The sequence below is a fragment of the Taudactylus pleione genome, unplaced genomic scaffold, assembly GCF_031769625.1.
Source record: "Taudactylus pleione unplaced genomic scaffold, aTauple2 ptg000230l, whole genome shotgun sequence".
Lineage (NCBI taxonomy): Eukaryota > Metazoa > Chordata > Amphibia > Anura > Myobatrachidae > Taudactylus > Taudactylus pleione.
This window is the reverse complement of record NW_028284632.1, coordinates 9609973-9637966: the sequence shown is the minus strand read 5'-3', so window position 1 is coordinate 9637966 and position 27994 is coordinate 9609973. Positions and strand designations below refer to the sequence as shown.

General features: G+C 47.3%; 1 protein-coding gene across 2 annotated transcripts; it reads right to left on the bottom strand.

The window, feature by feature from the left end:
* Window positions 1–6: 6 nt before the first annotated feature.
* DHCR24 (24-dehydrocholesterol reductase) lies at window positions 7–26862 on the bottom strand. 2 transcript variants are annotated; one of them, XM_088479367.1, is made up of 10 exons: window positions 26736–26862; window positions 24893–25144; window positions 16799–16954; window positions 16507–16612; window positions 14807–14925; window positions 14426–14701; window positions 12287–12430; window positions 11858–12055; window positions 1842–2020; window positions 7–614 (listed from the first exon to the last, which is right to left on the bottom strand). In XM_088479367.1, the coding sequence occupies exons 2-10, from the start codon at window positions 25121–25123 to the stop codon at window positions 461–463; spliced, it is 1563 nt and encodes a 520-aa protein (XP_088335493.1). In that variant the 5' UTR covers window positions 25124–25144; window positions 26736–26862; the 3' UTR covers window positions 7–460. The 2 variants fall into 2 exon arrangements, with proteins under 2 accessions (XP_088335493.1, XP_088335494.1); XM_088479368.1 differs by having other exon boundaries at window positions 14426–14689; window positions 26736–26861.
* Window positions 26863–27994: the final 1132 nt, after the last annotated feature.

The following is a 27994-nucleotide window of genomic DNA, read 5'->3' as shown; positions in this document are numbered from 1 at the left end:
CACAGGTGGCTACACACAACCCAATATTTATTATGACATAATAAAATATAGACAAACAAACAAAGCACTTGATTAAACCATTATGCTTGTTGGCACTTCCCAATACACAAACATTACCATTATTTGGTTTCACATTTCTGAAAAAAAAAAAACTCACATTCAGCCTCGGATAGAAATTCGGACTTCATTTCCCAAACTTGGGTTCCGTTTTGGACCTCTTATCACAATTATTATGTCTGAATTACATGGGACCTAAAAATCAGTGGCGTTGGACAACAATAGGTTACACTGGGACTGCCAAGGTGTAATTGCACAAGGTTGTACAAGGTGCAGCTTCTAAAGAGTCTTTGCTTCAGTGATGGCACAATATTAGGCTCAGAGCCCCTACAAGCGGCTGGGAAAAGGCTTGTAGTATGGGTTTTTGTATACAGTCCATTTCTGTAGCTTATGTCTTTTGCCATCAATGACGTGCGGCTTTACAGATTTTATTATACACCTCTGGAAAAGCGTTTTTGCAGTTCAGTTTCTCTCGCAGCTTCTGATACAAAGAAGAGTCAAACATCTCCCAGAATTCATCACGGGTCATGTAACAGTCTGCATACAGCATTTGGAAGCTGAACAGAGAAAGAAATAATTATCATTTGGAGGCAAATGAACAACTACAGGATGTAAATATGCATTTGGTCTGCTTGTATATGCGCACCAATGGCCTGTGTCAGAAACGGATGCAAATCATACAGTTGCCGCGTCTTTGTACTCAGCAGCTGTGTGATAATAGACTAATGCCACAGGAGGCGTCTTCTGTAAATAGACGCCACCTGTAGGCTTCTCTGATTCGCTGATGCATCCGAGGACGTTACCTGTTGCCACCCCCAAATGCCAGCAGCAAGTCAATCATGCTGCAGCATTTGGGGCACTGCGAGCAACATCACAGCCCCAGATCTGCGCATGCGTAGTGCGGTCTCTGCGCAGATCTAAAAACATCAGAGATGTATGTAAACGGGTTCCCAAATATCTCATGAATCAGGCCCCAAGTAAATTAATGTTACAACATCAGTTAAAGCAACAGTTAAAGCAACCACAGGAGGGGTATAATAAACAAATCACACTCTATGCTTCCGGCAGCTGTACAACAGATGCTACAGCAATTAGGGGCCTATTCATCATCGCAGGCCGCATGGCCCCCGATGATTAAGTATTGATCTCGCTGCAAGGGATACTTAAGTATCCAACTCGCAGCGGGGAACACTTAATTCATCATTTCTTCGGTGCGGGGACAACTGCTCTGAAAGGCAACTGTCCCCTCGGTTAGTATCGCAGCTACAGAAGTAGCTGCATTACTTACCTCCTCCACGTTGGCGCGGCTACGCATGCGCAAAGGTAGTGAGAAGGGGGCAGAGGGATCCGCTTGGATCCCTCTTCGCATCCCCGGAACTCCTTCCCATAGGAACCCATATGAAGGAGCGGGGGATCAGAAAACTAGCGCCATCTGAACATGGCGCTTGTTCTTGCAAGCAAGCTCCAAAAAGTTTTCGGAGTTTGCTGAATATCAGGTGGCCCATTTGGGACCCCTAATGATGAATGGCCCGGTAACTAAAATATGCGGAAACTAGCATTTCCACATGATTACCGGGCCATTTATCGATGATGAATAGGCCCCAAAATTCTATCCATTTCCTCGATAGGCAGATCAGTGATTAAGGGTAAAATAGTGTAGTATTGCACATTTGTACTGGAATAATATAGTTTTTTGTGCTACTGACCAAATAAGTCCATGCAAATAATACAGGTAAAGTAACTGCCCAATGAGGCTACAACTGGAATTTATATCGGTAACTTACCCATGAGCATCTCTGACAAACTTTTCTAACTGGCGCATTGAAGCCTTGGCATCAAAGTGTTTCATCTTGGGTTCCCCATATGCTCCAATATCTACATAGAGCTCAGCCTCATTGCCCTTGGGATGTACCATGCCTGGCTGACTTGGTAATATGAATGGACAAAGCCAAAGTGGGTAAACCTGTAATAAAGAAAAGAACATATGCCTCAAAATGTAATATACAGTTACAGAGCAGAAAGATAAATGTGCTGCAACCTGGGACTCAGGAGTCCTGACAAAAGCCCAAGAACTACGGTTTCTTACCCAAGATTTACATAATTACCCAACAAAGGGGCTGATACAGGGTTAGGAACAGGGGTGGATTGGGCCACCGGGACCCCGGGCCAGTTCCCGCTGGGCCGGCCCCGTTGTCCCCTGAGTGGCCTTCTTCTATCACTCCTCCGCCGGGCCAGCTGCCGCGATCGGAGCTGAGCTGAGCTCCGATCGAGTATTATTAGCTGACAGCACAGCGTTACCAGGAAGGCAAGACGGGGTAGCTGCAGAAGCAGCTCCTCCCATAAGCCTTTGCGGAGCTGGTCAGGCACCACTGACGGCTCCGCCTTGAGGTCCTCCTCCAGCTCCGTCAGACAAGCAGCAGCTGCTGCCAGCATCATCCCCATCCAGGAACAGGAGCTAGTGGGCGCGGCCAGACTTCTGTGACAGAGTAAGTAAAGAGCAAACCATCGTGCTGCTTCTGCCTGTATAATATATCTGCCTGCCATGCAGTGGCAAGAAAAAATTTATATATACAGTGTATATATATATATATAGCTAGCTATGTATACATAACTATAGCTATACCCATATAGATATGGCTATAGAGAGAGAGCTATATATATATATATATATATATATATATATACATATATACATACACACACACACACATTTATATATAAATATATATATATAAGTATATTTATATGGGTTAGGTACGGGATGCCGGTGCTCAGGAACCTGGCAATGAAAATGCCAACGCCGGCCTCCCGATGGGGTTAGGATACCAACACCTGTTGGTAGGTATTCTAACCCTCCTCCTACCCCTGTCCCTCCCTTCCACTGCCTAAATCTAACCCTCCTCTGTAGTGCCTAAACCTAATCCTCCCCCCCCCCCGCTCCCTAAACCTAACCTTCCCGCCTAGAATCTAACCCTCCCTCTAACCCCACTACTATCTTCGGGTTGCCAGCGCCGAGATTCTAAGGGCCAGCGTCCCACTTGCCGAGACTATGTCCGGATCATATATATATATATATATATATATATATATATATATATATGCACACACATACTGTATATATACATATTATATATGTATATTTATACAGCAGGTGGATGGGCAGCACTCAGAACTTCACAGGAGACGAACATAATGTGTCATGACAGATTAAAATTAATCCAAGACACTGGAAAAGCAGCACTGCATGTGTTCATCTTTTATGAAGCCCGATGAGTGCCTTTTCTGTAGATAACTGTTTAATAACTGATATATATGTATATATGCACATACACCATGGTCATCTGGCGGCACTCGGAGACTTGTGTATAAGTTAAGTTGCTTCTATTGATCCAACTTTTCGGGTATTATCCCGTCATCAGGGAAGCAGAGCAAGTGGTTACCTGATGTCACTTACGCTTTAGGTTCATGCCTTTAGAGGAGGTCTACTCTCGGGAGTGCGTTTCCACTCTGCTATACGCATGCCTTGGTGCGTTCAACCACCCTAGGCGTGTGTTTATCAGATCGCAACCGCACACCCAACAGTGGCATATCTATCTTATAAAATGGTCCCTGTTATGACAAAATAGGTGGCACAGTTATAAAACAAGAGAAAAAGATAGTTCAGAATAGGCTGTTTAATTTGAATTCTTTTTAACAAGCATGTAACTAGCAAACAGTGTAAGTGAATAAAATACATGAAATGTTTCTAAAATGTGTATGTCTGTCAGTGAGGTGGTGATGTGCCAACGTCAGTGAGGTGATGTGCCACCGTCAGTGAGGCGGTGATGTGCCAATTTCAGTGAGGCGGTGATGTGCTGCCGTCAGTAAGGCGGTGATGTGCTGCCGTCAGTGAGGCGGTGATGTGCTGCCGTCAGTGAGGCGGTGACGTGCCAATTTCAGTGAGGTGGTGATGTGCCAATTTCAGTGAGGCGGTGATGTGCCAATTTCAGTGAGGCGGTGATGTGCTGCCGTCAGTGAGACGGTGATGTGCTGCCGTCAGTGAGGAGGTGATGTGCTGCCGTCAGTGAGACGGTGATGTGCTGCCGTCAGTGAGACGGTGATGTGCTGCCGTCAGTGAGGAGGTGATGTGCTGCCGTCAGTGAGGCGGTGATGTGTTGCTGTCAGTGAGGCGGTGATGTGCTGCTTTTCTGTGAGGCGGCGATGTGTTGCTGTCAGTGAGGCGGTGATGTGCCAATTTCAGTGAGGTGGTGATGTGCCAATTTCAGTGAGGCGGTGATGTGCTGCCGTCAGTGAGGAGGTGATGTGCTGCCGTCAGTGAGGAGGTGATGTGCTGCCGTCAGTGAGGAGGTGATGTGCTGCCGTCAGTGAGGAGGTGATGTGCTGCCGTCAGTGAGGAGGTGATGTGCTGCCGTCAGTGAGGAGGTGATGTGCTGCCGTCAGTGAGGAGGTGATGTGCTGCCGTCAGTGAGGAGGTGATGTGCTGCCGTCAGTGAGGAGGTGATGTGCCAATTTCAGTGAGGTGGTGATGTGCTGCCGTCAGTGAGGCGGTGATGTGCTGCCGTCAGTGAGGAGGTGATGTGCTGCCGTCAGTGAGGCGGTGATGTGCTGCCGTCAGTGAGACGGTGATGTGCTGCCGTCAGTGAGGAGGTGATGTGCTGCCGTCAGTGAGGCGGTGATGTGTTGCTGTCAGTGAGGCGGTGATGTGCTGCTTTTCTGTGAGGCGGCGATGTGTTGCTGTCAGTGAGGCGGTGATGTGCCAATTTCAGTGAGGTGGTGATGTGCCAATTTCAGTGAGGCGGTGATGTGCTGCCGTCAGTGAGGAGGTGATGTGCTGCCGTCAGTGAGGAGGTGATGTGCTGCCGTCAGTGAGGAGGTGATGTGCTGCCGTCAGTGAGGAGGTGATGTGCTGCCGTCAGTGAGGAGGTGATGTGCTGCCGTCAGTGAGGAGGTGATGTGCTGCCGTCAGTGAGGCGGCGATGTGTTGCTGTCAGTGAGGCGGTGATGTGCTGCCGTCAGTGAGGAGGTGATGTGCTGCCGTCAGTGAGGCGGTGATGTGCTGCCGTCAGTGAGGCGGTGATGTGCTACCGTCAGTGAGGAGGTGATGTGCTGCCGTCAGTGAGGAGGTGATGTGCTGCCGTCAGTGAGGAGGTGATGTGCTGCCGTCAGTGAGGAGGTGATGTGCTGCCGTCAGTGAGGAGGTGATGTGCTGCCGTCAGTGAGGCGGTGATGTGCTGCTTTTCTGTGAGGCGGCGATGTGTTGCCGTCAGTGAGGCGGTGATGTGCTGCCGTCAGTGAGGCGGTGATGTGCTGCCGTCAGTGAGGAGGTGATGTGCTGCCGTCAGTGAGGCGGTGATGTGCTGCCGTCAGTGAGACGGTGATGTGCTGCCGTCAGTGAGGAGGTGATGTGCTGCCGTCAGTGAGGCGGTGATGTGTTGCTGTCAGTGAGGCGGTGATGTGCTGCTTTTCTGTGAGGCGGCGATGTGTTGCTGTCAGTGAGGCGGTGATGTGCCAATTTCAGTGAGGTGGTGATGTGCCAATTTCAGTGAGGCGGTGATGTGCTGCCGTCAGTGAGGAGGTGATGTGCTGCCGTCAGTGAGGAGGTGATGTGCTGCCGTCAGTGAGGAGGTGATGTGCTGCCGTCAGTGAGGAGGTGATGTGCTGCCGTCAGTGAGGAGGTGATGTGCTGCCGTCAGTGAGGCGGTGATGTGCTGCCGTCAGTGAGGCGGTGATGTGCTGCCGTCAGTGAGGCGGCGATGTGTTGCTGTCAGTGAGGCGGTGATGTGCTGCCGTCAGTGAGGAGGTGATGTGCTGCCGTCAGTGAGGCGGTGATGTGCTGCCGTCAGTGAGGCGGTGATGTGCTACCATCAGTGAGGAGGTGATGTGCTGCCGTCAGTGAGGAGGTGATGTGCTGCCGTCAGTGAGGAGGTGATGTGCTGCCGTCAGTGAGGAGGTGATGTGCTGCCGTCAGTGAGGAGGTGATGTGCTGCCGTCAGTGAGGCGGTGATGTGCTGCTTTTCTGTGAGGCGGCGATGTGTTGCCGTCAGTGAGGCGGCGATGTGCTGCCGTCAGTGAGGCGGCGATGTGCTGCCGTCAGTGAGGCGGTGATGTGCTGCCGTCAGTGAGGAGGTGATGTGCTGCCGTCAGTGAGGAGGTGATGTGCTGCCGTCAGTGAGGAGGTGATGTGCTGCCGTCAGTGAGGAGGTGATGTGCTGCCGTCAGTGAGGAGGTGATGTGCTGCCGTCAGTGAGGAGGTGATGTGGTGCCGTCAGTGAGGAGGTGATATGCTGCCGTCAGTGAGGAGGTGATGTGCTGCCGTCAGTGAGGAGGTGATGTGCTGCTTTTCTGTGAGGCGGCGATGTGTTGCTGTCAGTGAGGCGGTGATGTGCTGCCGTCAGTGAGGCGGTGATGTGCTGCCATCAGTGAGGCGGTGATGTGCTGCCATCAGTGAGGCGGTTGGCTAATCAAACGCAAATGTAGTGGAGTATGGGCGTGTTATTGGGGTTAACATGGGCGAGTTGCTAAAAGTGCTTTTGTCAAGAGATGCTGAATCGCTCATATTGTGATTGGTGGGACTGATGATAGCGTCTAAAGACGCACCAAGATGTATAACAGCATCTGTAGACGCTAACATTGGGTATTCTCAATCCTTGCACATTCAGACACATGGCTGTGCACCATGCAAGGAGTTTAGCGACATTAGCATAAGGTTCCAGATGCAACTGTGGCAAAGGACGCACAGACGAGTGCTGCAGCATCCCACGCAGAATCAGGCCTATGAGAAAATACTAAATAAAATGATTCCCTGAGTCTAATGTAGATCATTAAGGCGCTGTTTAATTCTTGATTTCTGCAAAGCAATATCAATATTATAAATGTGTTGGGCATTCCTGGGCGGTTACAAGTAGTTGCTCATCAGACGCAGATGTAGCATAGTATGGGCAGGTTAATAGAATGTTGGGATCGTATTGCAGAAAGTGGCTGCGTACAGTGATTCTGAATTGCTCGCATTGGAGGACATACTCAGATGGATGAAATGCAACTTGCATAGGGTTGGTGCAAATTTTAATGGTGCAACCGATGATGGCATCTAAAGGCGCACCAAGTGGTATTGCAGTGTCTGTAGATGGTAAAATTGAGCGTGTTAAGGCCCCCATACATCAGAGATTGATTGTAGCAATTGTGCAATTTGCAATCGATTGTGTATAAAAATCTTTCCCTTTTTCAATCGATTGCAGAATTGCCACAATCGATTGAAAGAGGGAAAGATTTTTATACACAATCGATTGCAAATTGCACGATTGCTGCAATCAATCTCTGATGTATGGGGGCCTTTAGTCCTTGCACATTCAGACGCACAGCTGTACACCATGCAAGGGGTTAGTATTAGCCGCAACTGCATCCAACTCAGAATCAGGCACGATAAGGAGAGATAATTCCACCCCTTCAACAGACCCCGCCCTCTCAACAAACCCCACCCCCTGGGCTGCTTCCAAAAATTTCCCGGGCTGGTTTTCCATCCCAATCCGCCCCTGGTTAGGAACAAAGCAAAAAAAGGAATTTGAGCCTTGGAAAACCACATTGCACTGCAGACAGGGCAGATTTAATCTGCAGAGAGATTTAGAGGTAAAATGTACTAAAGGTCGATTCAGGGGCTGAATCACACATCTACTAACACTGAAAAATGTATATAAAAAATTGTCTGTTAGTAAATATGTGATTTAGTCTCTGAAACACAACATCGATATTGACAGATTTTTTTAATAGATTAAAATCGACCATAAGTAACTTTGGGCCTGATTCAGAGCCGCTCGTAAGCGGACGCTCGTTCGCTCCGAGCGATGTTTGCCCAACTGCGCATGCGTACGGATCGTTATACGCATGCGCGAACCAGTCACTGCGGCCGAAATTCATGTGCTTGCAAAATAGCGAATGCCTGATAATTTGAGTGACGGAGGTCAGTGTTTGGGGGTGGTGACGGGGGAGTGGTCAGAGAAACGCAGGCGTGCTAGTCCTTTTGAACGCCGTTGCATGGACGTGCATAAATTTGACACTGTGAAAGCATACGCAACTTGAGCAATCACTGCGTGTGATGCGGATAAGAATTTCCGAGTAAGGTCAGACCTGCTGTAATTGTACGTGAGGGGCCAATATTACTCGATGTTCCCAATGTAGACACAGGACTGCAAGGTATTACAGATGTGAGATAGCGGTAGTGGGCATCTCTATGCTGGCTGTACGACGGCTTTGCGATTGCATTCATTAGCATATTTTCACAGCAGACATGCGTGTGTAATCGCAATAGCGATCCGTAGGGAATCAGGCCCTTAGTCTAGAATTCTTGACACTAAAGCCAGGTACACATTACCCGACCCGCCAATGCGACACCTGATGGTACGATTGGAACGATATACGGGCAGTTCGTACACACTGCACTATCCGGTGTCCCACCGACCGATACATCGTTCACCTCTTGGCTTCGGCAGATGGCTCGCTCCATCTGCCATACATGCACGGTCAACAGAATGACCCCCATGTCGCTGTGCAGGGGTGCGCCTAGTGCATATACACTACACGATCCAGATGATATGTCCGTCCAATTCGCCATATCCTCCGAGAAATCGTCTGGTGTGTACCCAGCATTAGGGGTATATTTGCTAAAAGTTGATTTTAATTGATTTTAAAAATCACTCAAAATAGATTACCATCGATGTTGTGTTTGTGGGGCTAAATCACACATTTACTAATACTTAAAAACACAATAAAAATGTTGATGGATTTTGAATGATTTTCAATCGATTAAATATGATCTTCAGTAAATATACCACTAACACTGACTACAACTGAAATTAAATACAAACAGGCTATACTGTATGTAGATATATTGCACCAAAGATCCATCAACATGATAAGCTCTCACTAATATCTAAGTATATCACATTTAAAAGAGTTAGGGCTCTATTTATTAACATTATTTTTACTAAAATAAAGTGAAAAAGGGTGTTTTCACACACTTTTCACATTATTTTAGTTTCACCTGTAGTTACTATAGGGCAATTGGAGTAGAATTTGTAAAATTCTACTCCAACCCCTAGTATCACTTATTTTTAGTAAAGCAGATCGCACTTCCCATAATTGTAATGGGAAATGTGATCCGACCATAGTTACTAAAAATAAATTGTAAAAAAATACCGGGGGAAGCCCTGTGATAATAACGCCACCTGGGAGGTGGCGTTATCCAGGGTCTCCCCCGGTTACCGGGCTCCCACTCTGCTCTAACGGGGAGAGCAGAGGCGGGAGCCGGTACCAGTAATCAGCTATGTGGTCTAAATAGACCGCAAGCTGATTGCTGTAAAAAAAAGAAGAAAAAAAATGAAACATTTTTTTTTTACTTACCTGAATCCAGGGACCGGTGATCGGGCCTCCGGTGATGGCTCCTCTCCGGTCAGCTGGTCTCCCACAGTGCACTGCTGCCCGGTCATCAGGTGATCGGGCCCCAGTGCAGTATGGGAGATCACCTGATCGGGAAGCCCGGGGGAGATCACCGGAGGCTAGGAGGATGCAGGTAAGTGTAATGAAGGGAGGGGGAGTCGCGGGGGGGGGGGGGGTCACGGGGGTCAGGGCTTAGCACCGGGGGGCTGGGCTTAGCGCCGGTGGGGGTGTAGCAGCGACGGTGGGTCGGCGCATGCGCGGGCTCTTAGTCGCGGTATTTTTTCCAAAAATACCGCGACTAGAGTGCGGATGGGATCCGCAGGGACAGAGCTTTATCACAAGCTCTGTCCCTGCAAGGGATTTATAGTAAATCCCTGTGATATTGCCTGAATTCGCAATGCGAATTCACTCGGTAATATCACACTACAATCCGCATTCAATATGCGGATTGTAGTAAATAGAGCCCTTAGCAACAAATCAGGCTACAAATAAACACAGCAGCATTTGAGTCTTGCACACATGACGTGTCCAATAGTAGGAGTTATAGAAGCAGTTTCGGACTGGTCGGGGACCTTGCACTTTACAGATGCATGTGCCTACTATCTATAACCTGTCTCCCAGTGCTTCTTCCTCCCAATTGTCCTGCCACATCAGCCTGCATATGGCCCGGACCAATGGTAACTACCCAATGAGGATGGTCTCCTGTTTGTTTCTTACCTACTCAGGGAAGGGTTTTGTCCTTTTACTCTGACAACTAGAAAGCCTAAATCATATTAGTGATCTACAGGATTGTCTTGAGCCTTAATCCTTGCATGATGCAGATAATGGCTGTGACAACTATCAGAGTAAACTACCTGCAGATTAATCAGGACTTTGTTCTGCCTGTATCCTCCTGCAGTCCTGGATAGCAACCCAGGGCAACCTGCCTTCCTACTATAGATAAGGGAATGATTTAGCAGAGAGTCTTCTCCAACAGCTAACAGGCTACAGAGTGTGGCTCTATTGGGGCCTAGTAGACAGGGCAAACAGAACTCCAAGGGAAAATTGGACATGTGTTTAAACGGTGGAGGTAATTCCATCTCTGGGTGGTGGGGTGCAAGTTCCACCACTGTCCACATTAGGGGTGTCACACACAATTTTTTTTTCTCTCTGGAAAGGGTTCAGACTCTGGGATCCGATATATTTCAGGTTTTCAGTGCATGAGGGTTGTCAAAACCCAGGTTTCAGCTGACCTCCAATGTCCATTCCTTACTAGCCTCACTTTCTTACAAAATATTAAGTATTCCTTCCTGTGGTAACAGGAGGCGCGCCATCTGTCTACAGGTGAGCCATTACCAACAGTGGCGTAACAAGGCCAGGGTGAGCGGGGCACGTGCCCTGGGTGCTATGACAGGCCCGGAAGAGAGGAGCGCCGTCGGCCAGGGCAATGTAGAGTGTGGAGATGTGCTATACACTGGGATCGAGTGTGTGATTCCAGCACCAGCAGTCCTGCAGTCCAGTGAGAGGTGTCCCCAGTGGGACATATCAGTGGCCGGCGCTGGGACAGTGGACCTGATTCAGCGGGCGATCACAGCTACGAATGCTAATTGGCAAGCATTTGGCTAATGCTTGCCAAAGCACCGCCGACATAAAGACTCCCACTGCTGCTATCTCACATCCGTCCACTGTCGGTCTTCTGCATAAACATCGGTACCATCGATGCACATCAACCACTCACGCAGCATTTACAGCTGGTCTGACCTGATGCAGACACTGCAAGTATCTTAGCACACAGTGGGCTATCAAGCTGCATATGCAATCGCCGTGGCTGATTTAGCAGAAGAATGCAGCAGAGGACTGGAGAGTGGGAAAGTAAAAGAGCTAACGAAGCTCTCCACTGCAGCCTCTCCCGCCAGACAGGTAAGCCTTTTATGAGGCCTTCCCGTCATTAACCCCTCCCTAGACCACCAGGTTGTCGGGCACTAGACCCGTGGTTGCAATCAGGCCTTAGGCCTGTGGCACTGATTAGTGGGCATCAGGCCCATGCTCCTGTAAGTGACCCTGGGCAATAGGACCACAAATTTATTTTGGAGGGGGCGCCATTTTTCGATTCACACTGGGCAACTAAACTCCTCGAACACCCCTGATTACCAATTCCTAACTGGTAGGGAATCATCATGGAAGACTGTTTCAAGGATTGTGGGACATAACGTTTTGGGGCAAGAAAGGCATCCAAATCAGATCCAGTAGTCTGAACATTTAAAAAAAAAATTTTTGCAAAACAATCAAAAAAAAGGACACAGAGAAAATAATTTATCAATAACAAAAATGTATTTTTTTTGAAGCTTGCCATATTCTCTGTACATTGCAGTAACAATTGTTTAGAACTCACATTAATCTCCTTGTGGAAAGCAGTGATGGATTTTTGTAGGCATTTCATGGGAACAAGCATATCCTGCACCACGTGGTGCTGCTCATACAGTCTTCGGATGGTCTCGCCCTGGGTGAGCTTTAATAAGGAGATTTTTGGAGGAACCATCCAACCAAACAGGTACCGGAACACTGGGTGGTTACCAAAAGGAATTATGTCCTAAAACAAAGGGAGAACAAAAAGAAAAAAGTTTATTACAAATTTTTTGGTTTTTTTTGACACACTGTTAATAAATCATTTATTAATAAACGATAAACTCTTAATACTTCGCTAACGTCTTGGAACAGGCGATGTTTATCGACATTATATTATGAACCTAGTCCTACTAGCAGCACTGGTACAATCCTATCTTTCTAGAGCACTTGTGCACTGGCGGAGCTGGACACCTACCTGCAACTCCCAGAAGATACTCCGTGTGTGTCTGTGATAGTAATGCCGTAGGGGGATGTACTCTGTTCCACTTCGGTTACTCTTCAAATAAGACTTAACATGTTGGAAAAACCAAGGTTTCCAATAATTTCCAATATTATTGATCTTTAAAATGAAATAAAAAAAGTTTTTAAGGATCAGGTTTGGGTCAAAAAATAAAACAATTTATAAAAGAATATTAGATATGGGAAATCCCTAAGCAAAACATTACAATATGCTGGTATTACACCTCTCCAATGTTGAAGTACATAGGACCCGATTCAGAGTTAAATGTGAGTCAGTTTCATAGACAGATCTTACAATTTTTAGCAACAGGAGCTGAAATGTATCTATAGGTGATTCTGGGCCATGCAAATCTCAGTCACGTTTTACTAGAGGTTGAATTGGTGTAACTGGGTAGCAATTGGGCATTCGCATGTAGACGAGGTTTACAGAGGGGCGTGTCGTTGGCGTATATGCAGAATTGTGATCTAAGCAGTGTTGAGCATTTGCAGAGGTCCATCTGATAGCAGACGGATCTTTTACACCATTTATAGGACTGACGCTGATAGTGATGACGGCTACGTTCACGGTAGGATGGATAGGTGCAGTCGTATAGATGCGCCCAGCTCTGAATACTGGACAAGATCCGTATTTATCTCCGGGCACACAATGCAGCTGCACTTGCAACCAACTAACGTTAACTCTAAAACAAGTCCACAGTGAATACATTTAACAAGTACATAATGGTAACCCATTCATAGTCATTGGATCTAACAAATAGTCATTGTAAAGCAATTCTATAAGCGGCTTTAAATTGTCAGAATACCCTTTAATAATTGTAATGCTCTCTCTGCATTGACATGTAGGATTTACTAAGAAAGCAGAGGTAGAAACTTGGGGGTAGATTTACTAAAACTTCTAAAAAGTGCAGGTGTTGCCTATAGCAACCAATTAAGAGTGTAGCTATCATTTAACTAGTACATTATAGAAAATTATATCTAAAATCTGATTGGTTGCCATGGGAACAACATCCCTTTTCCTTTTTAGAAATGTTATTAAATCTACTTATACTGTAGGTCTTTTCTTTAGGATAATCCGCCTAATAACAAAAGACTGATTCAATCTATGGTGCTTTCCCTAATGACTACCTTGGTATATTGGATATACCACACAGCTCTGCGCTTCATCAATGGTCTCCCCCTCTCCATCATTGATCTTTATAGGAAGCCGTAGGTTAAGACCTCCCTACACCACAGACAAAATAACAATGCAGCTCTCTGCACATACAGAACGGTCACTGGCAAACTCCCGTAGTATATTGTTGTGATCTGTCTCACAATATGCCTGGAAACTATGCCCTCACGCATTTCTTTGTAAGTACCCAAAGTTTTAACGTGTTTTGGGAAAGTTGCTATAGAATTTGTGCTACCATCACTCTAGAATGGGCTACAACAACCATTGAAACTGAGGACTCCTGGTAGTGTTCCTGTGTTTAAAAGCATATACTGTATGTAATTATGTTCCATTCTCTTCTTCAACCTCCACATTTTCCCATCCTTCTTGCATCAGAGCATAACCTGTCTCCCAGTCAGCTATTTACCAACGGCACTAAATATAATACTATTCCTTCTATACTTACAACACTTACATAATATTGATACAGTAATAAATAAAAATGCTAATTTTTTGTTTGTTCTTGTTATCTACCTGCTATGGGGTTGGGTATGGGATCCCAGCAGTCGGGATGCCGGCGGTCAGAATACTGACAGCGCTATCCCGACAGTCAGAATCCTGACATATTTAGGTAAGTGTCCTAACCCTGACCCTCCCCCTAACTCTAACCCACCTTTCCTGCAGCCTAACCCTAACTCTCCCCGCAACCTAACCCTAAGCCTCCCCTCCGCAGCCTAACCCTAAACACTCTCTGCCCCCGCAGCCTAACCCTAACCCTCCCCCTAGTGCCTAACCCTAAACCCAACCAATGGTCAGGATTCAGGCATTGGTATTCTGAGCGCCGGGATGGTAACTACATCGCCAACTATGACATACATCCTTAAATACCTTTAGTAAATAGTTACTTTCACCTCATTCACCCTCCTTGCGTATAGTGCTACTTACCTGGTCGGGCTGAGGCTCGTCAGTCAGGACCCCAGTCATTATCACTGCCTCATCAGATGAGTAAGCCAAACCTTCCACAAAATAATTATCTTTTTTTTTGGACTCCATGGCAAACTTCTCACAGATCTTCTCCAAACCCCTCACAGGAGTGTACTGTAGCTTCACATACTTCTTAGCTGGGACTATCTTTATTTCTGCAGCAACCAAGAACCCCAGAGTACCACAGGACCAGGGGACGGCATAGAAGAGGTCAGAGTTTTCCGTCTGAAAATGAGGCTTTATTACAGAATTGTTCCATTACACAGAGCATACACATTTTAAATCTGCATACAATATAGAAGTACCTTAATATATCAATAGTAAATAGGAATTGTGTCTTACTGGTGTACACCGCACAAGGCTTCCATCCGCAAGGACAAGTTCATAGGCCAAGCAGATGTGTTGGAAGAGTCCAAAATTATGGGATGAAGATTCAATTCCTGTTCCCATAATCAGACCACCTGCAGAAAAAGAAATACATCATCATTGGCCATTCCCACTGTATCCAAACGCTGAGTGCCCAAATTACTACGACAGGCGATTTTATGCAAAGTAGCTATTCCACAGATAATGCCGACGTAGGGTGCCTGAATCTGTGTAAGAGGTATCTGGATGGTAGATAGACAGTAGCAAGATAGACAGTCAATAGGTAGACAGTGAATAGGTTCACAGGGTTAAAATGTCGACAGGTAAATGGTTGACAGTGCATTAGGTCAACATTGTCAAAAGGTTGATACTTTTTTTTGTTATTTATAGGGTAGGGTTACGTTTAAGGTTATGCTGAGGGTTAGGGTTGGGTTTGGCCTAAAAAAAAAAAAACAACATGTCCACCTTTTCTGTGTTGACCTTTTGACCATGTCAACATAATACGCTGTCGACCATTTTGCCTGTCACCTATGCACTGTCTTCTTTCTGGTGTCTGTCTAACTTAGTACTGTCTAGTTATCAATGCACATCCACATGAAATGGGAAAGGCAAAGATATGCAGAGATAATGAAGCATATCACTCATGAAGCAATAGGTAACAACGTGATGTGACAGACTTTGAACGTGGAATGATTGTTGGTGCTCGCAGCAGCAGCAGTGCATGAATTAGCAAAACGGCTGCTCTGGTTCTATGTTTGAGGGTGGCAGCTTTTAAGGCTACACAGAGTGAACCAGCAGACTAAAAAAAAAACTGGGTCCGAGAGCAAGGCCTGTGGTCGTAAAGGCTACTAGATGCTCAAGAGGAACGGCGAGTGGGCAGACTGGTTCAGTCTGACCATCCACTAGCAGCCCTCAAACCGACTGCACGATTACGACATTGTAATCGTGCAGTCGTTTGTCAGTCTGTGATGAGCCTACACTGAACGAGCAGTCATTCAGAGTATGCACATCAATCATCTGCAAACATGCTGAACCTGACGTTATTGTCAGGTTGTCCAGCATGTTTTCCCGATGATAGATGTCTAAACGACCCGCTAAACGATTTGCAAACAATTAATGAACGATTTCGTTATCGTTCAATTTAATCGTCTAGTGGATGGGCATCTTAACAGATGGCAGCAGTGCATCAAATTACGGGTAACCTGAATCAGGGAACAATTCAGATGGCCTCTCAACGAATAGTACGCAGTATATTGCATCTTATGGGCTACTCAAGCAGAAGGCTTGTCCATAGGCCATTTCTATTTGCTGCAAACAGGGTGAAACACCTGTACACCATGCAGATGGTAGGGGGAATATATGGAGACAACAGTACGAAAGCATACATCCTTCTTGTATGGTCACAACTCTTCTGGCTGGCAGAGGCAACATTGTGGAGATACAGTTCATCACATTTAGGCTAATAGTCCCCACAAAACATACCGACAGTAAGTAGAATCAATATCTAGAGGAATTCAAGCCATATTAAGGGCAAAAAGCAGTCCAACAAAGTACTGATCATAATGATTTGGCCAATCGCTATATGGCCTTCCAAGAGCAACCATTATACGTCAACCTGTTTCTTATGTACAAGCTGACAGATGACAGAAACAGAAAAGTACAAACTTTCTTCTTACCTACTGTCAAATCATCAAGCTCAGGAACCACCGGCAGAGTCCAGCCAATAGAATTAAGCAGGGCAGTCACCTGACCCATATTCACCAATGGTTCCAGACGGACAACCTAAACAAAAACAATTTCAAATGAGAAAGGGAAGAGGGAAATGGAGATTCAGAGCAAAGATTGCTGTGCATTCATTTCCTGGGAAGATATTCTTATTATTTAACCCAAAAAAATATCTAAAAACATATATCTATAGCTACACAAAATCCTCAAGAAAACAGCTGCAAACTCCTGTCTGTGACCCACCTGCTTCTTGGTGTCAACCTCTAAGATGTCCATAAGATTGATCATTATGTTCTTATGCGTGTCCTTGTATTTCCCAACACGAAGTGACACTGTTAGCCAGCCTGGTCTACCGGTACACATGAAGTTTTTACTTCCATCGGTCTTCCACCGGCGCACCTGGGAAATCATGCACAGCATTCAGCAGACAATCATGTGATTGTCTGCTGAACGTCATGTGATAATCGTGTACCAACACTGTACAATGGATTAACTGTTGTAATAATAATAATATGATATATAAAACTAAACATACTAATAAGGGAATCACAAAACAAAAATATTGTTTTTCAAATAGAAAACATTGCAAAATTCATCTACACTTAAATAAAACACACTTTTTTTATACTACATCAATGAACGTTCATACATACAAGTCTCCTACCCATAGAACCCCTGCATTAAACTTATTATTTATTATTATATGTTCGTCCAATCCTAAACACAATAAGGTCGCCTATTTGACATGTGTAATCTCACGTACTACCACTGAACTGTTAAAGTAACAATATAAAAATATAAGAACCAAGTGTATTCTTAAGGTGCGTATCTACTACACGAGAGTGGAACGACTGTACGATTACAACATTGTAATCGTACAATCGTTCATCATCCTGTGCAGTGGATAATGTACCCACACTGAACAATATGTCGTTCAGTGCAGGCACCCTCCCTCATCCCCGAACATGCACAACCTGTCGATATTGGCATGTTGGCCTGCATGTTCAGGCGATGATAGATGTCGAAAATGACCAGCGGGAGCACGCATCACTGGTCGTTTTGGAAATTTTACTCCACGATTAATGATTGATTGAATGATAACGATGTCGCCTTTAGAGTGCGGTGTACCACACAGAAGGAAACATACAAGAATTCATGAGTGTAAACCGGCCAATAGGAGGAAGGAACTAGTAAAGGGATTTGGAGTTGGGAAGGGTAGACCTCTTAGCTCAGTGCTGAATTACACTGTAAATATAAAGCTGCCTAGTAGTTGTGTGCTACATGCAAAAGCAAGACAATTGCATGTGCACCATTTGCATCCCAACATGACTTGTCCGTGTACAAATCTTCACCCTTTAGTTGGATTTGCCCCAAATTCTAAATCAGGTTTTATTTGTGACCAAAGAAAAACAAGAGATATGGTAAGAACTTACCTTTGTTATCTCTGTTTCTACGAAGTCCATAGGGTCCACAGGGTTGACCTTGGGGTATAGGTTGGGAACCAAATCCGGGCACCACGCAGTTAAAGCTTTTAGCTCCCAGGATGCACTGGGTCCACTCTCCCTATAACCCCACCCCCAAGCCAGAGGCACCTCAGTTTGTAAGTAGCCAAAGGCCGGAGGAGGAGAGAAAAAGAGAGAGAAAACTGGAACACTCAATAACCATACTCACCGAAATGGGAGACGGAAAACCGGTGACCAGCCACACAGCCCATATGAAGCCAGGTGCGTCAGGGCGGGCGCCCTGTGGACCCTATGGACTTCGTAGAAACAGAGATAACAAAGGTAAGTTCTTACCATATCTCTTGTTTTCTACTTCAGGGTCCATAGGGGGTCCACAGGGTTGACCTTGGGGATGTCCCAAAGCAGTTCAACCAAGGGTGGGGACGCTCCTGTGCTGAGAGGAGAATCCGTCGCCAAAAAGGAAGCATCCTGAGAGGCAAAGGAAACCAATGCCTAGAACCTTAAAAAGGTGTGGACAGAAGACCACGTGGCCACCTAGTAAGGTAAAACAGCCGAGGCGCCACAGCGAGCCGCACACGAGGGTCACATGGCCCGAGAAAAAACAAGCATCAACAACAGGAAGGCCTACCCATGGGTAGGCCCCTGAGGAAGACCTACGAGGCCATCCAGCCAACATTTGGTTATAGGCCGGCCATCCTTTCCTGTGAAAACCAGAAATCTCAGACCACCAATAAGGAGTCCGATTTCCGTAAGGAACCTGAACGGATCACAAAAATCCAAAGAGGCCAGACCACAGTCAATGAGGCCACACCAGCCGAGAGGACTGGGGACAGAATGGCCGTACCATAAGTTCCAGAATAATATGGAACCTGAAAACCACTAAGAAGCAACACAGGGCGAGAGCAACTCCCACCCTGACATGATGCCCTCCAGAAGAGGGAGCCACATGAGAACGCTCCCAATTCAGACACTCTCCTGGTTGATATAAACACCCTGAGAGAAAGAGAGAGCCTAAGCAATAGACCATGTAATGGCTATCACAACCAGCGGTTCCATTGACTGTCCCCGGAGGTAACGAAGAACCACTACTTACTCCCCAGGAGTCCCTAGGGAGGACAAATGGAGGCATAATCAAGAAAACACTCCAAAGGATGAACTGGATACCAGAGTGGAGCAATTCCATATCTTAACCATACTGACAGTGTAGAGATCCGCACTGTCAGGAAGACCAGGCCAAGTGTGAAACCCAAGCCAGCCGGAAGGAATGCCAGAATATCTGGAAATCTTGGACACCGGAGGATTGTATCGACAGGTACAATACCATAAGATTTATGGCTGCCACAGTTTGTGGTAGGTCCCAGCAAAAGCTGATCCATGTGCTCTAATCATTCCAACGATGACAAAGCCAGGGAAGCCGTAAGACCACTGTAAGGACACAGTCAAAGACAAACGACCCAGGTCCAAGGCAAAACCAAGGACCCTGAGACAACAGGTCCGGGCAGTGAAGCATCAGGGATGGAGTATCGATGTAGAGACTCCGAAGATCCAAGTACCCCTGACATCTGGAGCAATCAGGAGCCACCAGCAGGAAAGCATCTCCGTCTCGATTGAAAACACTTCCAAAGACCTCGAGGAAGAAGGGAGACCGGAGAACACAGGTACACAAAGTGGAAGGACCACTTCACCGACAAAGAGTCGCTGAAGGTTGCTTCAGAATCCCCAGAGCTGAACTGTAACACCATAGTGTGATAAAGTCAGAAGGCCATGAGGGTCACCTCAGGGGGGCCCCCCCTGCTCACCAGGAGATGAAACCTCTCTTGGGGAAGAGACTAGTCCCCGGGATGCACGTCGTGACGGCTGAGGACTCCCGCTTCCCAATGGAGAGCTCCTGAAATGAACGCTGCCGAGATGGTCGGGAGGAGACCCTCGGACTATGTCCGAATATGTGACATACCTGTCATTGCCACCCAACGAACAGTGTTGCTAAAAAGGAAGCCACTGTCCTGACCCTGTCGGACTGAACCTTTTCAGGTTCACCGGGAAACAAGAGTTATGCCAGAGTAAGTTAATTGACAGGGTGGAATCGACAGACGTCCAACTGCACTGAAAAGGATTCGATCCAGACACTGTCCATAGCAAAGAAAACCCTGGACGAGATGGCCATAGCCACCCGGACAGGGACCGACTTGCCTCCGGAGAGAGCATCATCGTTTGAACAGTTATCCGACAGAAAAAACTCATTCCATCTGGAGATGAGCCAATTATGGAAAGGCCTGGAATGGAACTGAGCCCATTCCACCATGCATCCCAGAGTGTAAAGACATCTGTCGACTGCGCAGACAACCATGTACTCCTAATGGAAGAGAGGAGATTCCGTCTTACGCCAGAAGAATTCTCAGATTCTGAGAATCCAGCAGGGATCCTAGATGAAGAATACCCAGAGAGGGATGCAGGGAGGACTTTTTCCCCGTTGATTAAACGTCTGCACCCTGAAGAAGCCACAGTCATCCTGACCTGGCCGTAAAGTACCCCGGTGATCCCGCTAAGAGCAGGAGGCCGTCCAGGTACAGGAGCATTGGTATATACTGAACAGAAGAACTGTCAGAAAATCCAAAACGCTGGTAAACCCCTGTGGGGCTGAGGACAGTCCCAACAGGCAGAGCCCGAAAAATTGTAAGTGTTGCTGTGATACAGCAAACCTCAGCCCATGCTGAGGAAAGGTCTCTGTAAGTACCCGTAGGCACGCGTCCTGTATATCCAGTGATACCATAAAGTCCCCAGGTTCCAAACATCGTATGATGGAGCATAGGGATTTCCTCCTGAGCCCAGGTAGCTTTAGGAACTGGTTCAGGGAATTGAGACAGAGAATAGGCCAAAGAGGACCATTCAGCCACCGCACCAGAAAGAAAACAGAACAACCAGTCCCTCACTGAGATAGTGGGGATGGCCTAATTAGCTCCGCTTACCGCAACAACTGCATAGCTTTCTGGATCTGTAAGGCCCTTGTAAAGAGGGCGTACCCTCCTACCCACGTAGCCGCGGCAACTTGACACTAATACCGGGCGAACTGAGAAAATCGGTATCTCCCAGTTGTAGGCCTGTCCCGTCAGGCTGAAGAGATATCCGTAGGTTCAGAAGCAGGATCGACTGGCAGTCCAGGCCTGCTCGGTACTGGATATGTCGGCCCTTGTAGATGCCGACAGTCTACGAAGAAACAGACCTTTAGGCTGACCCAGAGGTCAAAAAAGACTTAACAGACTTAGTCTGAGGCCTTGTAGTGGGCATAGCTGAAAGCGGTAAACTTGTCGTTAGTAATACTGCCAATGTTACTACAATCTTGTCAAGGTCAGGACCAAACAATATCAACCCTAAAGATGGTATCTGCACCTCTGCATTCCCAGAGCGCAGCCATAGGGTATTACGGAGGATACAGTCGCAGCCGGAACTCTGAAAGTTAGGAGACTGGTATCCAATATAGGCATTTCCACCTATGACAACAGCATATATTACGTGAGCGACCAAATACATTTGAACCCCCGACGTGTTGGAGGGGAAAAAACGTTACAAATGCATCAACCCAATATGCAATAGTATTAACCAACCATGCTATAGCCATGGTAGGATGGGTAACAACTCCTGAAAGCAAGTATACTGATTTCAGGCGGAGTTACCACCTACGGATCCGAAGAATCCGACCACGCAGGAATGGGAGGCGTAGTAACGTCTGTAATCAGACGAGTAACACGCCCATCCCCCCCAGGAGGGGCTCGTGATGACCCTCAGGGAATTTGGGACAGGAGGCCAAACACTGTTGTAACACCTCCTATCTGGCAACAGCCAGAGTCCCGCTATGCGATCCACCCGCTAGTCAGCAACAGGGAACCCGAAGGCACGCAATACTGAGGGTGTATGATACAGGTGCAGGTCAACATTCACTCTAACCAGAATGGAACTGCTACCAGCCCTAAAGCAGGGATAATAATACCTGAAATAGGCTTCCCCCCGTGTAAGAGGGAAAGAGCCCCGAACAGTACCCAGTTCACGGCAGAGCCAACTGGGAAGTAACCACAGGGCGTCAACCACGCCAATTAGCGTTTCGTAGAAAACGACATCCACCCAGGGTGGCTGTTGTGGTAATCCCTGCAAGGGGAATGACAGACTATTGTGGCACCAGGGGGAATTCATATACTGCGAAAAACCCCTGCAGGGAGCGGTAGTCTGTGTCACAGGGGAAGAGTGCAAGAAGCTGCGAGATACCCTGAGATGAAAAGGGCAGTATGGTGAAGTAACCCCAAGTGAGGTACAACAATGGGGCCCGCCCGGCGATCCGCAATTGAGAGGATCCCGAGAAAACAAACCGCCCAAGGGGGTCGTGAAAGAGGCCAGCACCAGATGACGCCACATACAGAACCCTTTATGAGTCAAATCCTCCGCACTAACACCTGCAGCACATGACTTGCAGGATAGTAAAAATAGGTGCAGTATAACGCTCTATCTCCTGGTCAGACATATCTGACCAATCTTGGCGGAAATATTAAGCAGCGCTATACTGGTCCTGACTGATGCCAAAAATTAGCTGCAGGGACCCATTTTCAGCGTATGCAACACACAGTTCCATCTAAAATATGGCAACGTGCAGCACGCAACAGTATGTGACAAACCACACAAATATTAACAAGTATATAAATGTGAGGTCTCAGAACCACCCTTAGTACAGCTGTATTAGGGCAGATAAAGAAAAGGGATAGATATACACTGACAGGTGAGAGAATAAAGTACAGACAGTCAGCACTAGCATAAGTCACATACAATGCAGATATATACATATATACATAAACATGTCATATAATATACTGCACTATTACACTGCATTCAACTGCCCAGATTCAGTGTCTGGGAAGGCTACAGCGCTGTGTACACTGACCTGATGGTGAGGTACGCAGGGGGACTGGACTCACTGCCATCTCCGGAGATCTCTGCTGCACCACAGAGATAAAATGGCCGCTGGAGACCTCAGAAGAAGCGTGGCCCGCGGAGGAAGCAGCTCAGCGACGCCAGACTATGGATACTGAAAGGCGCGCTGAGCTGAGGGGAGGAGCCGCTGTAACAGGGAAGGCTGCCTCCCCTGGCCGGCTATTAACCCCCGGGACGCCGGCTCCCTGCACCGATCGTTAAGTCCCTGGTGGTCTAGTGGACACACGGGGTATGGGGGGCCCGCCGCCACTGCCGACGCCTCCGGTCTGTCCCCTGAGACCGGAGGCACAGGACTGCATTTGAAATGCGCGGATCACCGCAAGCGGTGATCCGCGACCTTACCTGCTCCCCGTGGATCCGGCAGCAGTCCTGGGCGCCCACAGAGTCCGGCTAGTACAGACTCTGGGGTCCCGCTGAGATCCCCAGATCTGTACTGGCGTCTCAGCGCCAGCGGGGTGACGGAGCGGCAGCTTAGACGTCCTATGGACAGTCCGACGCTGCCGCTCTGAAGAGTCCAAAGTCCATGGAAAAAACTTTGTCCCTAAAAAAATAAAATAAGCTTAGGGGCTGCTAATCAGCTCCCCCTGCGCTAACGGTGACCCGACTCCGGCCGGGCACCAACTTAAACTGAGGTGCCTCTGGCTTGGGGGTGGGGTTATAGGGAGAGTGGACCCAGTGCATCCTGGGAGCTAAAAGCTTTAACTGCGTGGTGCCCGGATTTGGTTCCCAACCTATACCCCAAGGTCAACCCTGTGGACCCCCTATGGACCCTGAAGTAGAAAGAGCTATAGAGCTCATTCAGACTCGCTCGCTAAGAGGCAAACGCTTGCTGCTACCCGATGCTATGCAGTGTGTATGCATTGTGTGCATGAATCGCAGTGCGCGTGCGTATACCTTATCGAAGTTCACAATGGGCACGATTCTATTCAGCGCGAAGTGAATAGCGCCGAGAATTAGCTCCCGGAGCTATTCAATTCATATGCGCTGCCCGACTAGGATTTCTTCTCTCATTCCTCCGGGGATGCAAGCAGAAATGCGACAGAAGTCCAAGCGAGATGCTATTTTCAGCCCATAGCGCCGGGAAAACAGCATCGCGCCAGGAAGTTTAGCCGGAGAATGCCCATTCTCGCGCCTAAACACCCTGTTTAAGGCTTGAGAACGAACCTTTCCCGACCTAACTTCTCGCAGAATAAATAGCTCCGGGAGCTAATTCCCGGCGCTATTCACTTTGCGCTGAATAGAATCGTTCCCAATGCGTTCACTTGCTGCGCATAGACAGCCCAGCAGAGTGAGTGACAGGGGAAGCCATTTGTAGGTGGTAACAGGGGCTGGCCATTAAAAACGGGGGAGTGGAGGTGTATATGCAGGCGTGCCTGAGCATCTCAACTGAGTTTTAGAGATGAGCATAATTAAAAGACAGCATCATAGTACACGTCACCTGGCTTTTTTTTACACTGAAGTGCTCGCAGTGCTTGCGGCAGGGTATGATCAAACTCAAGCGCTGCGATCGCATCCGATGTTACCTGATGTACTGATGGTTGTATACACTTCCTGGACATGCCGTGCTCAAGTGGGCATCTTAAAACAGGCTGGTGGGTGTCTGCATACACTATGTGATCGCTCTCTAAGAAATAGTGGGTGTGCTAAAGCAATGCTGTGTGGTTGCACTGCCTACGCAATTTGCATACACATCGTGCGAGCGAACACATCTAGCGAGCAGCTCTGAATCAGCTCCTATGTTCCATATTATAGCCTTTCCCCCCACTATAAACAAATGCAGAATCTCAGCTGCTGAGAGGTATGTAGGCAGCTTCCTTCTGCATCACAGATCCTCTCTAATAATTATACTCCCTCACTATGCAAAAATATTCACGAACACCATAGGGTAACCATATCTCACCTGGTCCTGAATCTCCTTTACTCGGCGGTCATGGAGTTTGGGAGCACTGCACATCTTAAACACTAGCCATGCTCTCAGGTAATAATATACATCAAAGACTACCGAGAGAGGAAGCAAAAATAAGCAAACGAAGACCCATCTATGGTGGACGATGATGTACTCAAAGCCCTTTACTCTGATCCACAACAGCAGCAGCACCAGGACACTGGCCAGGTATATTAAAACATCCATTGTTTCAGAGAGGAGGAAACCCTAGAAAGTAAAATGAACATTAATGTATGGACTTTCTTTTTTTTAACCTTTAACATTGTATCTATTTTTGTCAAAAAGTTTTTACATTTAAACAAATAGATATTTAAACAAAAAGAACACACACAGGGCCTGATTCAGTGCCGCTCGTAAGCGGCCGCTCGTTCGCTCTGAACGATGTTCGCACAACTGCGCATGCGTATGGGTCGTAATGCGCATGCGCAAACCAGTCATTGCGGTCGGAAATTGTGCGCTCGCAAAACAGCGAGGGGCTGCTAATGTGATTGACAGAATGTACCGTTTGTGGGTGGTAACAGGGGAAGGTGCTTGAAAACGGGGGGAGTGGAGATCCGAACGCAGGCATGCCAAATGGTCAAAAGGGCGTTTAATGGGAGTGCATAATTAGTAAAGGAGCGTCATCGACCACGTCACTTGGTTGTCTTTTAGCCTGAACTGCTCGCAGTGATAGCGGTAAGAAAAACCTACCACAAGCACTGCGAGCAGTTCAGATGCCTTTCGATGTACCCGATTAATCTAATAAATACCGGAGATGACGTGTGTTGCGAACAGCAAAGGGGCGTCTTTACAAAATAGCGAGCGCATTTTTAGTTCGCTCGCTCAGACATAGAGGCGTCAACAAACCGCAAAGAGCGAGTGCTCAATTTAAATTGCTGGCCCCTTTTTTGGAACGACGTCTGCAAATAGCGTCCGGCTCAGAATCAGGCCCACAGAACACATGGAAACTGGACAAAACAAAAAAATGTCAACATAAATAAAATCACAGTAAAATATGTGTGATATATGAATAAATAAAACAGCAACGCCATACAAAGAAGGTAATGATGTCAAAAACTGATAGTAAAAGCACGAAATTTACTTTTTTGTTTATATTATGGAGTAGGAGCCCAGCGACGACCCAGTATTTATAGGCCTGTATGGAGGGATTTTCTAGTGGCTCATTGATTAATAATGAGGCAACCATGTAATCTATGACAGTGGATGGCGAATGCACATTAATACCAAATAATAATAAAACTCAAAATCAGTTCACGCAAAGTCAGGTGCTAAAAAACGACAGGTGACAGACATGTAGTGCAAAGTACAAAGGTAAGTTACACGACTAGGACGGAATGTAACAACACTTATTGCACTGTGCAAATCAGGCGACACAACTACAAATCTAATCATGAATTCCCAGCTATATAAATGGCATTGGGAAAATCAGGCTTAGCCTTTGCCACTCTCCAACCGATGTAGAACTATAAGTCGCAGCAAGACCTGCCAAACATCAATGACTGCACTCTGTCACTTATACTAGGGATCTCCAGCTGTTGCAGGGTCACAGGTCTCTGCAGAGCATGCTGGGAACTGTAGTATTGCCACAGCTGGGGAGACACAGGTCTCCCTCCCACCTATATGGAGGTTACTGTGCCCACCACAATGCCTGGGCAGCATGAGGTGTATAATGCTGCATGCACTGGGGCTGTGCATTGCTGCATCAGGTAACAGATTAGCACATAATAAGTAGCACATTCTATTCCTATTACTGTCCTCCTTACACTGAGTATAGCATAATAAAGTGACAATATAATACCTGTGGCTGCACACAATAACGCCGGCTTCCCCTTCCCCGCACCTGACCTCCGCTCACTCGTGTTTTGTTACCACACACTTTGCTGTCAACCTAAGCCCCGCCCCGGTCTCATAGCTCCGCCCATCGACCGGCAGCGTTGGCTCATCCACCGAGCGATCAAACTGAGTCCAGGTGGCGTGTACTAAGCAATATCCATTCAGAGACTGAGCTCAGCATCGGAACAGAGTGGAAAGCCGTACTAGCCAATCCCGTGAGCGAGGGGCGGGACAGAGCGGTTGTCATGCTGACGGTGGGGTGTGAGACTGCTACTAGTGTTCTAGGATATGAAATGCTGCTCATTTGTTTCATTTATATAATTCTAAAACTAAAATTAGATAGTAAATGACATTTACTGTATAATTACAGTTCAGAATGATAAACCACCTTATTACACCTTACTATACACTGATGTATCTGCTGGCTGCCTTCTCAGTGTGATCATAGCAACGCGTTTCTTTCCACCCCACCTAACATTGCTGAGCTGAATGGTGGAGCCTGAGGCACATGTAAAGGTGCCTACACACTTGGCAATGTGCTCTCGATCCGACATTGTGGGGCCCATTTATCAAAGATCATTTGAGGTAAATTCCCCGAAAACACCTGTTTTCGGGGGTTTACCTCAAATACTTAGTATCCCCCGAATGTATGAAGGAGGGACGGCAGCAGGTATCTCCGATACCTGCTGTGATCCCTCCATTGCCGCCGGCAGCTGCCTCCCCCATAGGTTTCTATGGGGGATGCGATGCTGCCAAATGTATCAATATCGGGAATGCTTCGCATTCCCGATATTGACCCCAGCAGCTAACGCCATCTGCAGATAGCGTTAGCCGCTGTGTCCTATGGGCACTTACCCGCATTTCAGCCGGCGGAGGGATCTTCCAGATCCCTCCGCCGGCAATGGGCGCCGCTCATGTGCAGTCCGTGGGACTGCGCATGCGCAGCAGCCCGGAATGCGCTCCGGCCACATCGCAGGGACGGGCTCTTTTCGGAGCCCGTCTCCGTGCATGTGCCGGGTCATACATTCGGCCAGTATGATCGCATTTTGCAATGCGATCATGGGCGATACTCCATGCCCTGATCGCATTGCAAAATGCGATCCTTAATAAATGGGCCCCTGTGTCTGATTTCCCCTTGAACTCTCCCCAGCAGCTCCCCGGCAGTCGTGGGCACCATTTGGTGTTAAACGCTGTTCAATGTGACAAACAATCTATCGTGCCTCC

Coding starts and splice junctions, on each gene's coding strand:
- DHCR24 (XM_088479367.1), bottom strand. CDS start 25,123: ATGGATGTTTTAATATACCTGGCCAGTGTCCTGGTGCTGCTGCTGTTG. Junction 14,702..14,806: donor GCCTTGTGCGGTGTACACCA/GTAAGACACAAT, acceptor TCTGTAATAAAG/CCTCATTTTCAGACGGAAAA. Junction 2,021..11,857: donor CTTTCCACAAGGAGATTAAT/GTGAGTTCTAAA, acceptor TCTTTATTACAG/GTTTACCCACTTTGGCTTTG.